General features: G+C 37.7%; 1 protein-coding gene across 1 annotated transcript in view; it reads right to left on the bottom strand.

Moving 5' to 3' along the window:
* Window positions 1-6,155: 6,155 nt before the first annotated feature.
* The window catches only part of LOC118822498 (NACHT, LRR and PYD domains-containing protein 12-like), a 34,850-nt gene continuing 27,268 nt past the window's right edge, over window positions 6,156-13,737 (bottom strand). Inside the window, 5 exon segments of the mRNA XM_036591586.1 lie at window positions 6,156-6,333; window positions 6,409-6,582; window positions 7,293-7,469; window positions 7,550-7,726; window positions 11,544-11,720. Coding sequence (XP_036447479.1) covers window positions 6,156-6,333; window positions 6,409-6,582; window positions 7,293-7,469; window positions 7,550-7,726; window positions 11,544-11,720 — 883 coding nt within the window.

Below are 13,737 nucleotides of genomic sequence, written 5' to 3'. Positions count from 1 at the left end.
TGTAGTAGTCATGTAGGTACTGTGTAATTACAGAGTGTTAATATAGACCATGCTTTAGGGAAATACGATCAACACATTTCATTGATTACATAAAGGTTAGATTTTAAGATAAGTGGAGATCTGTTGTTGCTGTGTAAGTAATGTCACATTACAGAATGGTTCTAAAACCTTGGTTACAATATTACAGCACTAGCTAAGTAAATGTGAGCTAAATGTTAGGAATGCTGGCATTTCCAGTGCAGATCCAGTGTAAGTAGGTCTTAATGTAAGTTATTACACACTTCCTTTACTGCTGAAAAACTACTGTTCTAGTCTATTTACAAATAAAATTATATTCATGTTATTACTCATTAGTAATTACATGAGGGACAATATGCTGTTACAACTGTCAAGATACACTTGTGTAATTATATTAGACAAAACTGAAAATGATATCATCACTAGTAATTATATTGTTGTTTCATGTGTTGTTCATGTGTAACTACACAGTTATTAGAGATTTAATATAAAGTGGGAGCGAGTATATTTTATTCTGCCATATTTGTTTATCCAGTCTTTTCCCAGCTATTATTTCTCCTGTAATCTCCACTCCTTCATGACTAAGCTTTGCTGCTCTGTCTTCTTTGTTCTGTAAAATTGCCTAAAATTGCTTTCACATGGTATTTGTAGCTCATGTGTCATTTTGTTTGATCATAAAAAAAATCTATCATTCACTCACCCACAAAACAATTTAACCTCTTTTTAAAGATACTGGAGATATTAATGTCTTGCTCTGCCCATTTAGTTCTGCTTTACCATTTGTAGGACATTTTAAATTTGAATGTTTAAACTGGAGGTTTTTAAACTGGAGGCAGCAATAACATCAAGCAGATCATCATGTGTCTTTAAAAACTCCTTAAATATTTCTTCTGTTGAGCACAACAGCACAGTAAACATTTCCCAAAGAGCCTGTGCAGCACTGGAGCTGAAGCCCAAAAGACTCACTATCTTAGAAAGGGTCCTGTAGTATGATGGTACATGTAGTAAACTTATTAAAGCACTGTTATCATAGAGTGTGCAGTGTTTAATCATACTGAAGGGAAGTGTAAATAATGTACTAATATATTGTCAGTGTGAGGGTGAAACAGGCCCATAAACACACTGTACTGGACAGAGTGAGCAGGTCATGACCCCATATGAACAGGAAAGAGGATCTGACTGAATTTTAGGTAGAAAGCAGTGCTGACCAATCACATTACACACAATAAAAGACCTTTTTGTCCAAGCAAAGTGACATTTACAATAAGATGAATGACTTAAGTACTCCACAAGAAGCAAACCAGGGCTTAGTGGAGTTGATGAAATTCTACAGTACCCTCATGTGGCTGTGTCTCAAAATGCATGCTATGATATTAGTAGTAAAGAGAGAAACATGCACTGAAGTTATTAACATTATACTGGGTGAAACAGTATTAGTATGTTAGTTCATTAAACATGAAGCATTATTAATGTCTTTTATTTACATCTATAAAGTTCCACTATTCGGCTCCAATCAGTATTTTATCTCTATGAAAGAAGTTTTAAGAATTTGATAGTGTTTAACGTTTAGTTGTTACTTTTAAACAATGTATTTTAAAAATCTGTTCGTTTATTTGGTAACACTTTTGTAAGCATCTATAAACACATTTATAACATGTTATAATGTATTCATAAGGCATTATAAACATGGTTATAAATACTGATAAAAAAGAATTACACTGGATTACACTTTATAGCCATGTTTATTATACATCACGAATTGTTAATATAATGCATTATAAACAGTGTTAATAACACATTATAATGTCAGTGCCAAAGAAGTCAGTCCCAGCTTGGAGAGCATAAAGTAAAGACAAATACCAAGCTAACGGTGGTGTACATTGACTTTCCCACATTGGGTAAAACACTGATGGCAGCACTAGTTTAAAATCTGACATTTGAAGCCTGTAATGTGCTTTACTGTGAATGTTTTAGTGTTTCAGTAAATCCTTCAACTTGAAGCCTCACTCTTAACACTGGAGGAGGCTTTAATACAGTACACTTTACTTTACTTAGAGTGGACAAATACAACCTATGAGCTCTTATAATTTGTTATGATCAGTACTTATAATGTATTATGTTAATATTCATAATGCCTAATAAACATGGCTATAATGTATAATGCATTTTTATAAATATTTATAGCTATGTTTATAATGTCTTATGAATGCATTATAACATGTTATGAATGTGTTTATAGATGCTTACAAAGGTGACATTCATAGAAAGTGTTACCATTTATTTTTCCCTACTTTCTTGAGACAAACTTCCATACCATAATGTATACCTTTATATAATAGCTTAGAAAACGTTTCTTACAACTTTACAACTTTTACATGGCAAATTAATGTTATAATAAAAAAACTTTCATATCCTCCTCTCCAAAGGCAACACCTGGTTCAACTGACTCCAGTAACGCAGGCAGAACCCCCTCATCAACAGCTTCTGATACACCGCTTCCCTTATCACACCTTTATTGGCCGAACGTGGTACAGTAACATTATAAAATCCAGCCAATTGCAGTAAGTCATCCTTACAACACTGGTCAAAAGCATGCATAGAAGGAGCCAAAACAAACTTTTCAAGCTCAAAAGCCATCACCACAACATACCCCCACACACAAAAGGAAACCGCCAACAGGAACCACAACAGGAGCAGCCAAAATGAAAGGACGAGCAGGACAAGCCCCCAATTTATGTTACGACCCGGTCTAGGTCGGGCTGCAACATAAAAATAAAGAGACCTCTGTGCCCTCCCGGTTCCCCAGATCACACATACAACCAATTTTTTGCGACAATAACAATTTGGCTTTATTTTCAAGAGTTCAAGGCTTTAGACATTTATAAAATGAAAGGGGAGGTAAGGGTAAAATAACAAACAAAAACACAGCTAACTTAAGTTTAGAAAAAAAAAAACTTACCTAACAAACAAAAAGAAAATTAAATACAATTGCTAACCTATCATCCTAACTAAAGCAAACCAGGAGAAAATATATATATATATATATATATATATATATATATATATATATATATATATATATATATATATATAACCCTCTTTTTCCCCAATGAGAGTTTATGTCCAAGAGCTTTGTCTGGGCAGCCACAGTTTGCTTTAGTTAGCTGAGTGCATTACCATCAAACACAGAAACCTCTCACACCTCATTACTTCTGATTTAGATTTACAGACATTTATCATCAAACACATAAACTTCACACACCTCATTACTTCTGATTTAGATTTGTATTTACCATCGAACATATAAGGTAGTTTAAGTAGTTAAACCTGGGAGAAGCAAGCGAGTTGAGGTTCAAGAAGACATTTGATTTTTATGCCTTGTTTCAGTGAGAAACAATGCGTCAAGATTATTCTCAAGCATTTTTTTCCAAAGAAGTAGTGATTTGCTTGATAATGAGTGGCAGTTTAGTAAGACCATGTTACTTTTGACCTCGCGATTCATTCCCATTGCGTGTGACTTTGTACAACAAGCACAAAATATACAATCCCTACCATGCCGTCTATGGGGTGTGTGTTGTAGATGACCACATCAACGCTGAGGAAGTGGTTCAGTAGATTGTCCAGCTGATCCTACCTCCAGGACTGGATGTATGTAGTGAGGGTGCCTAGCTATTCCAAGCAACTTACAGAATTTATAAATCTCTGGATCAAGGTGTAAATAACAGTTCCAGCTATGTAAGTCTGTTGGTGAATATTCAAGTACCGTGATTCAGAGATTCATAGTGTGTATACCAAAACAAAATATCAGCCACCTGGCCATATTGTTAACCCCACTGGCTCTATGTCTGCAACACCACAGAGCTATCTGTGAACATTTGTTAAGGGAGGGGATACATACTTACCAACCAAGCTGATTAGCACAGTGTGCTGGAAAGGACAATGGGGGAGAAGGCTTTGAGGCATGGCAGGATCAGACTGTTGGCAAAAGTCCAGCAATCCAGAGGGCATACAACAATCCAAAATGTCAGACAGCCCATTAGCAGTGCAATATGACTAAAATCAATATGAAGAAAGTCCAGTCCAGAAAACAGACCAGCATGAAAGCTTCAGTGGTGTGTAATCCAATGACAACAGAACAGTCAAAACAAACACACACCCACCAAGAAGCGGCAGCCAATTGCGCTCGGCGTTCTGTGAACAAAAATTGATCGCCCTGCTGTCCTTCCTCTGAAGGTAATGTAATATCAGCATATTTGCACCATTCAACAGTCTGCCTCAATTCTTATCAGAGACCCATTTATCATTAAATCCATATATGCCAGCCTGCTGATTAGACCATAAGCTCTATTTACCCTGTTTATTTATACCAATTAATAAATAATCTAGTTACTTGCAAACAATATGGTCTGCATGTGAATCATCATTGTCTGGCTGAATGATCCCTGATCCTATGGTACACCCCCCCCCCTTTTTTCTTAGTTAAATATGGGATCAAACCAAGATGTGTTTAATGTGAATAAAATAGGTTAAATTACTAATATTGCTCTTTAAACAAAGTCAGATTTTATGTGGCTTTTTGCTGTCCAGATTTAAGAAAATCTATCCTGCTTAAATTGGATTTGAGCTGCCTGTCTGAACAAGGCATTAAATGCTCCTCATCTTTACCTTACAATAATGCATCAGACCCAGCCAATCAAGGGCTTCTGAAGAAATTAATTAGATGGAGCAGGTGTGTCAGATTATAGTTGGAACTAGACTCTGCAGGAACATATATCTCCAAGACCAAGGCAACCACTGGAGCAAATAAAGCATGTTTATTTTTATTGTGCAGTTATACTGCCTCTCTCCCAGTCCTGGACAAGATTTTGTTAATGCATGCAGCCAGACTGATACAAGTACACAATATTCACAACTGGTGGAAATAACCTACAACTACTGACTTGAGAACAGTGCAGTTTTCCCTATTAAAACCAGCATCTGGGTAGAGCATACTGCTGCTAGATCAGAGACAGTTCCAGTCAGAGATATTTCTGAGGAGATAAGTTGTATTATAATTTACATAAAAGAGCAGACAAAAATTATAAAGTTGCATGGACAACAGAATTCCTAACAACAATGCAAGATGTGGTAGACCACCAGACCTCTCACTATGTGTGAGAGCAGATCAGGTGTATGGTGTTAAGGTGCTGTAAGAAAGAGAACAGAAGAGAATGATCAGACAGGACCTCATGCTGATCATATAATTGTGTTTGTCTTATAATTTCCAGAAAAGTATGCTGTGCAAAATGCAAATAAAAACAGAATATAACAAATAAATAATACAAAGACAATATATTACATGGTGAAACTAATAGAATTTTATAATCTTTTGAAAAATATTTTACTGTTTCCTCCAGGCTAAAGAGGAGAGGGACCATCCAGCTTGTTATCAGCAAGCAGTTGAAAAGCCAGCATCTGCGATGGTATGAGGGTGCATTAGTGCACATGGCATGGGTGACTTGTACATCTGTTGAAGGCACCATGTTTCAGAATGCCATGCCACATTCTGCATATATTACAACAGCATGAGGCTGTAGTAAAAGAGTTAGGGTGCTTAACTGGCATCCAGACTGGCAGTCCCAACCTGTCACCATTGAAAACATTTGCTGCATTATGAAATGAAGAATATGATAAAGAAGACCCCAAACTGTTTGGCAGCTGAAATCCTATATCAAGCAAAAATGGGAAAATATCTCAATTTCAAAACTACAGTTTGGGATGTGGTCTCCTTAGTTCCCAGATACTTACAGAATGTTCTTAAAAGACAAGGTGATGCAACACAGTGGTATACATGCCCCTGTCCCACCTTTTTTGGGACATGTTACTGGCATCACATTCAAAATAGGCATATATAAGTTTTCAAAAAACTTCTTTAAAATAAAATTTCTCAGTTTCATTATTTTATATTTTGTCTTTGTTCTATTTTCAATTAAATATAGTGTTTAAATTATTTCATTTTACAGCACTCAATTTGTTCTATCTACATTTTGCACAGCATCTCAAGTTTTTTGGAAACAGGAGTATATAAATAGGCCCAGTTTTGTGTGTTAAACTATCAGCAAACTTACTGTGTCTAAAAAAGACAGTACGTCAGTAACTCACTGTAGTGTTTCCAGTTTACAGAGTGGATCCTTCAGTAGATCAGAGAGTAGCTTCGCTCCTGACTTTCCAAGTATATTGGAGTTCAGGTCCAGCTCTCTCAGATGAGAGGGATTTGATTTTAGAGCTGAAGCCAGAGCAGCACATCCTTCCTCTGTAATACTGCAGTTAGATAGCCTGCAGAAAAGAAGAAAAACTCTTCACGCTTACAGCTCAACATACACACACACAGTGAAAAAGTGATGATCTTACTCCAGTTTCTCCAGTTTACAGTGTGGATCCCCCAGTCCAGCAGAGAGCAGCTCCACTCCTGAATCCTGAAGTTTATTGTAACTGAGGTCCAGTTCTCTCAGACTTGAGGAGCTTGAGCCAAGAACTGAGGAAAGAGCTTCACAGCTTTCCTCTGTGAGATTACAGTTACACAGTCTGAGAGAGATATGATGATATATCAGAACACCGACATCACACACACACACACACACAATCAATAATAATAATAATGTAAAATATACTCTATTTAAATATCTACTAATGTTCCTTTCTGATAAAATATTTGAAATAAGACATGCATTTGGAATGGAAGAAAAAGACAGAATTTTGCAAAAGCTCCAAGTACATGTCATTAAAGTAATCTAAGTGTTTACATGTCTAAATCTGTCTCAAATGGTCCAACCACATAATCAAGCTCAGATTAACTAAAATCCTGATGAGACCATGACCATGTTAATTGAACTATGCTATTGGTATAATCATAGCAAGATAATATTGGATCATTGGCATGCAATATATATATATATATATATATATATATATATATATATATATATGTGTGTGTGTGTGTGTGTAAAAAAATCTACTTTAATAATGAAATGTAACATCAAAGAAGAATTTTCAAAACAGAAATGCAAGACCAGGTACACCACAAAACTGTCTCTATCAGATAAACAGTAAATAAAGCTTTAATCTTTGATGCTGAAAAATTCAAAGCGTTATATATACACAGATGAGTATGTAAGAGATTTGATAGTGTGCATGTGAGCATTAAACCTAATTCCAGATGTTCTTAACTATTCTTGTGTGAGTATATGTGCTGTTTGTGTTTGTGTCTATAATTGGACAGTAAGTCAGTAACTCACTGTAGTTTCTCCAGTTTACAATGTGGGTCTTTCAGTAGATGAGAGAGCAGCTTCGCTCCTGATTGTTCTGGTTTATTGTGGCTCAGGTTCAGCTCTGTCAGGTGAGAGGAGGGGTTTGATTTCAGAGCTGAAGCCAGAGCAGCAAAGCCTTCACCTGTAATACTGCAGTAACACAGCCTGCAGAAAGAAGAAAAAATCCTCACACTTACAAATCAATACACATAAAGACATACACAGTAATAAAGTGATGATCTTACTCCAGTATCTCCAGTTTACAGTGTGGATTTTCCAGTCCAACAGAGAGCAGCTTCACTCCTGAATCCTGGAGCAGTTCATTGTAACTCAGATACAGTTCTCTCAGATTTGAGGAGTTTGAGCTGAGAACTGAGGACAGAGCTTTACAGCTTTTCTCTCTGAGATCACAGTAACACAACCTGAAAGAGAAATTATGATATCAGGACAATGACATCTTATGAGACCCAAATATTCAAACTTGTCTAACATTAGCATACTTTCTCATATATATTGTGGTTTTGGTTTTGGTAACCAACATTTCACCTTTGAGAGATATGAGTGTGTGTAACCCATTTAAGCGGATTTTAATGTGGCCTGTTGCTTTACCTATATGACCATGATTTATGTATGCTTACAAGAGATACATAGGAATGCATTTTGTAGTGTTTTTAGCTGTACAAAAAACTTATGTTACTTTAAACATTAGGTGGACTCTCACTGTTCTTTAAATGCAAGAGTTAGATAAACTTCCCAGGCTCCAGGCTTCTGTTATCTATAATGAACTGACAAAGGGCTACTGTGATTCATTGTTTAGTGGCCTTGAGGGTGCAGAGATGAAAGTTTCTAGAAGAGGGGTGAAGTCTTTCTGACCATATTACAGCTTTTTTCCTTCTTATTCATTATGCTAATATGTTAACACTGTCATGTTTATGCATATCACAATTACTTATAATCAATGGATTGTATCTTCTTTGTTCTCTGTTAACCAATGACAAGACACAACACCCTATTTGGGGGATATATAACCTTTGTAACTCTAGTCTGTCTTCAGAAATCTCTGGGGTTTTCCAGGAGCTTCTCCCTGGCCATGAGCTTTAATAAACATATTACTTTGGAGCATTAATTGTGACTCTGAGACTTTACTGTTTTCTGGTTTATTTAGGTATTATGCAACACAATATTATCATGTGGCACCAGCAACTGCCAGATGTACTTATCAGACACTGGCTCCTCCCACACACTGTACAACAGCCATTCACATAACAGGAGGCTGTCTGCTTGGAGCACTTTAGTGGTGGGCCCCTGTGGTGTTATGTCTGTCCATTCTGATGCCCACCATGCCTGATACCAACTGTGCACTCTGCAGAGCATGTTTCTCCTGGGTATTATAAAATTCCTCAGAGCTTACAGCAGTAAGTCCACTATAGCTAGGAATAGTGGCCACAACTATTGCGCTCCTTTTCTGCTGCTTCGGCTTTATCCTCAAGGCGCAGGCAGTACCGGCACTCCTCAGCAGCACATGGACAGAGTGACAGGTTATTGGCTTTACTGTGTAGGCACCCAGCACAGTGCTGAATGGAGAAATTGTACTCCTGTAGTGCCATGATTTCCTTGACCATCTGGCCCTTGGGCTCCTTAAACTGCATGAGCCAGGTTAATGAGGCATGATCAGTGTGCAGCAGGAAGGAAATACCACACAGGTAGAGCTGAAACTAGTGCAGCCCCACCACAACAGCCAGCAGTTTCCATGCAATTCCACACAGTGATCTCTTTGACTCCTAACCAGACTCCAGAGTAATCCTTGCGACTTTGGTCATGGCTCCCATCACTGCCAGGAAGTCTAAGCCAATTATACAGGCTTCCCATATGGGTGCGAGCCAGAATTTAGACCTCCTAGCATGGATGGAAGCTGCTTCCTCCCTTCTCCTTTGACACGGCTGCTAGTAACAGAGTCAATCTGGATGGTGGTAGCCTCCCAGCTGTCTGCTGTAACTCTTGCAATGTGAGGAAACATGCCCGGCCACAGCAGAGAGATAGTTGAGGGCCACTGCACTGTTGGCATCTCTTCCTTCACCTTGACTGCTTCTTCCTCAGCTTCCCAGAGTTCTCAGATCTTTCACTTGAGCACTTGTATCTTAGCAAAATGATCCCACTTCTGAGCATCAATGTGGCTTCATCCACAGAAAGAATCCCAGAAAAGTGCTCTTTTTATTTTTACATTGTCAGAACAGGGATACACCATACACAAGAACCCATGGAGGAGGTCACCTCAGCCAAAGGCTTCACCCTGATGGTGACCACCCTCAGGCACAAAACAACCCAAACTAAACTCTCTGCCTGACACAATAAGACATCTATAGCATATAAATACCATACCCAACAAATGAGCAACACAAACAATGAATCATCTTTTCTGGGCATGCACCTCTCCACAATGAACCTCTGCCCTGTGTGACCAGTAGCAGAATGTCATAATATTCTAACAGCCTGAAGAATGCATGAATTTTGGATAAATTACAAAAACATTAATATTGTTGGCGTTTCAAGTAAAATATAAAATAGCAAATCTGGATTTATTTTCCAGGGAATGGTTTGTTTGTAAAAACCTGCAAACACCTTCAGAGTTGATTGCTTTTGGGAGGCTCGGGATAAGGACCATCAAGTGAAATAAAGGTAACACACATAGCCACGAGGGCCTGTTTGCAACCCTCACTGCAAAAGCTCCTTTTCTACTGAGATAACTCAACCATAAACTAGCAGGAATTGCAATAAAAACTCAAATAGACCAATAGTGCCTTCCAGTCTACAGGTCGAAAATTGTTAAGTGTCCAACCTGGGTACATTTCTCTAAGTGAACTTAAATAAATAAATAATCACTATTGAAAGTTTTCTTGGCCATCATGACCTGCTTTTCAATCAGGGTATTACTACTATTCTAATACATGATATCCTTCATTTATTCAGTTCAGCAAAGCGCATTTGATTGAAGTAAAGAAATAGAGCACTTCTTTATGGGGAGTGGGTCACAAGCCATGCTTTGCTTACAAACTTAAGGTCACCAATCAGAGTTGAGGACAGTGAATAGTTAATCATACCTATGCACAATCATCAATCATACCTATACAAAGGATCTATTTGCTCCCTGGTTCTGCCTCTGAAGCGGCTGGCGTAAAACTAGCCAAAACCAGGGCACACTGTGGTTTTCCTTTCGTTGGAGGTGGACAGAAGTCAGAACAGGAGAAGGAACTTCCAATGCCAATGATAGATTGCTTTTTGCTCATACTGTAGCTAGCCAAGTAAATCAGTTTAGAAACAAATCATGCAGCCTCAAAATCAAAGCATATTCAAAACCGAGTAGGCTTTGAATCTCCCCCTAGGGTTACCACTGCAGCCACCGCCAAGAATGGACAAGTTTTTGGACAACCAGGACAATAGACAAGCTGTTTTGAATGACACAAACTGCCTCTATGGAGCCACAGGAGAACTCAGAATCCATCCAGGAGTGTTGTATTCCACAATACGCCAGCAACTAAGGTTTTCTAGCTTACATCCTCAACCGAAGTAAGGGAAGCAGTTCCTTTTACATGCTGAGAGGTTAATGTTGCTGAATCTATTAGGTTTAGACCCCCTTTTCAGGCTCACTTTAGGTTATCCCCCTATTTGAGGGTTTCCAATCCTTGCTCCCCATAAAGCTAATCACCTCAAGTTTCCCATTGGTTACTAGTATTTCTTTGTTTAATTACTGAATATGAGTCGTGTATGACTCTTTTTAATCTGTTTTATCATTTAAAATATTATCAATCTTGTCATTTGAAATTTAGTCAGTAAATAAGCGATTTGACTGAAGTTATCTTTTGTGTCTGTGGTCTCTGAATGTGGGTACCCTTGACTCTAATTTGAGGTCAAAGTAAATAACAAACACATTGGCATATTTTCTCAACAAAAATATAGAAATACAATTGATAATGCCAATACTGTGAACACATCTTTATACTAAATTGAGCGGACTTTCTTTTTGTTTTGTCAGTGTATGACAATTTCTTGAATACAATGCATGGTAGTTCATACATCATAAAGGACAGTCAGATTTGTGCTTTTCTCTTCTATGCAACTCTGACTGATGAGCAGAAATTAGGCCACAGTCAATAGAAATACTGTACATAGTGTTAGTGTCTTTTCTGTGTGAAAAGCTGTTGTGTGTATGTGCATGTAAACTTCCACAGGTAATTAACTGACTTTAGTATTTCCAGTTTACAGTGTGGATTCTTCAGTCCAGCAGAGAGCAGCTCCACTCCAGAATCCTGCAGTAGTTTATTCTTGCTCAGGTTCAATTCTGTTATACTTGAGGAGTTTGAGCTGAGAGCTGAGGACAGAGCTGCACAGCTCTCATCTGTGATATTACAGTCAAACAGACTGGGAGAGAAATGATGCTACATCAGAATATTGACATCACATCCCACAGCCTTGGAGAGAAATATTGAACACTATCATTATGCACAAACACTGTAATAAAATTGTTGGAGATCTCGGAGATGGAAATACAAGGCCCTGTAAGTATTGCATTCACTTTTCACAATAACTTTCTTTAAAGCCTAAAGACTAGCTGAATAAGGGTCTCAGTATTTGTTTGTTCTTTAATAATGCAAAGCCATGACAGTCTGGGTGCAGTAGGGGCTCTACAGTGCAAATGTGACATAAATTCATCATCAAGCCCAGAAAATGTATTCTCAGGTCATGGAGATAAACAAAAAAGATCTTTTTCAGCGATCTATGTTCTAATCTATAGTGCCTTTCCAGAAGTGTACAAGTGAGTTGTTTTCCTTTTATTACATGTATTAATCATTGTCATATTTTTGCAGTGATGCGATTAATGTAAATGGCATTTAGCATGTTTGAAGGTGTAGTTAGCTAGTCAACAAAGCAGTTTGGCAACTTCTTGGTAAAAAAATATTTTCAGTATTTTCTGTCTTACTGTAGATTTTATATGACCTCCTAAGTTTAACATGAAATACTGAACTATGTAATGTAACATCACAACGTTCAATAAGCATGCATTTCACACCAAACCATTCTTTTATGGCATGACCCTAGACTGGGTTGTAACAAGAGTAGAGAGCAAAAAGAGACAAACTCCATATTAACTCATAAATGGCCCCGCCAGCAGGCTAAGTTATATTGCACACTCCTTTAATCTAAGAATAGCTCCACCACTCTGCATAGAAGTCCTTGTAGTTACTGAATAATAAACTTGAAAAAGGCTTATTACTAGTATGTAATAAGCCAAATATTTTAAGGGGTTAATGCCTTTGTTGAAAAAACAAGTGGCTAAATACTTCTGGACATACAGTGTGTGCCTGCAAACAATAAATTGGATGTTTACTTTTGACTATTAACAGGCAGTCCTATATTTTGGCCTTCAATTGCCATTTGAACACACAGTTGTGAGTAATTTCTGTAGTTATTCATGTTTAATTCTGACACAGCAGTTGATAATGATTAATGATTGTTATTTATTTACTCAGGTCGACAGCTGAGACTACCACCCTTCCCAGGAGGAAGGAAAAGACTAGGTTAATGGATAGGCCTACCACCTTGTTTGGGTGATTTGGATGAGACTATCACTCTGCCCAGCTTGATGGATAGGGCTGTCCAGGTTAGACAGTAAAACTTAGGAGAGCAGTGACAAAACTAATGAATGGAGGGATCTGATTGAAGGGACATTCAGAAGGGGTCTGATTGGCTGCTGCTGGTCGAGCTCTCATTGTTCTGGAAATCTAGAGGAAGTCGACACTCATCCAGACCATCAAAGATGAACATGACTCTGTGGGCATCACTTTCTATTAATGGCAATTCTTTTGCTTCTGAACATAAGTGATGAAGAAGTTTCGTCAGACTGAGATTTTTCTTTGTCAAATTCAGCTCTCTGAACTAATAATCGGATCTATAGACATGAATCTAAAATATGCCACTGATTGAAGTGGGAGTTTGTTTTACAGTTTGCTTAACAGAACAGACATTTTTATTTCTTACTTAATAACATTTATCGCTGAAACAATGCACATAAACTACATGATCATCACATAAAGCTGTGAGCTAGCGTGAGTGTGTATCTGGAAACATATAGATCATACTTGGCATATAATTTCACTCTGTTGTAATTGCATAAGACATTATTGATTGAAAACTGCTCATAAATGAAAATACTCTTAAAGCATATTAATAAGTCTGCACACACATCACCAAAAGCAAATTTCACATGCACAAGGTGGATTCTGGCATGACTGTATCCCCATTTAACTGGTCACCAATGGTTTGAGACTTGAGAGTGCTTTTATGGGGCTTGGTGGTGGATTTATGTCACACATGCACTGTGGAGACCCATATAGAAAAAATGCAGACTGCCTGTTTAAAGGTATATAAGAAATTAAGA

The sequence above is a fragment of the Colossoma macropomum genome, unplaced genomic scaffold (genome assembly GCF_904425465.1).
Source record: "Colossoma macropomum unplaced genomic scaffold, Colossoma_macropomum, whole genome shotgun sequence".
NCBI lineage: Eukaryota > Metazoa > Chordata > Actinopteri > Characiformes > Serrasalmidae > Colossoma > Colossoma macropomum.
Note: the sequence above shows the minus strand (reverse complement) of the source record. Positions and strands in the feature narration are given on the sequence as shown.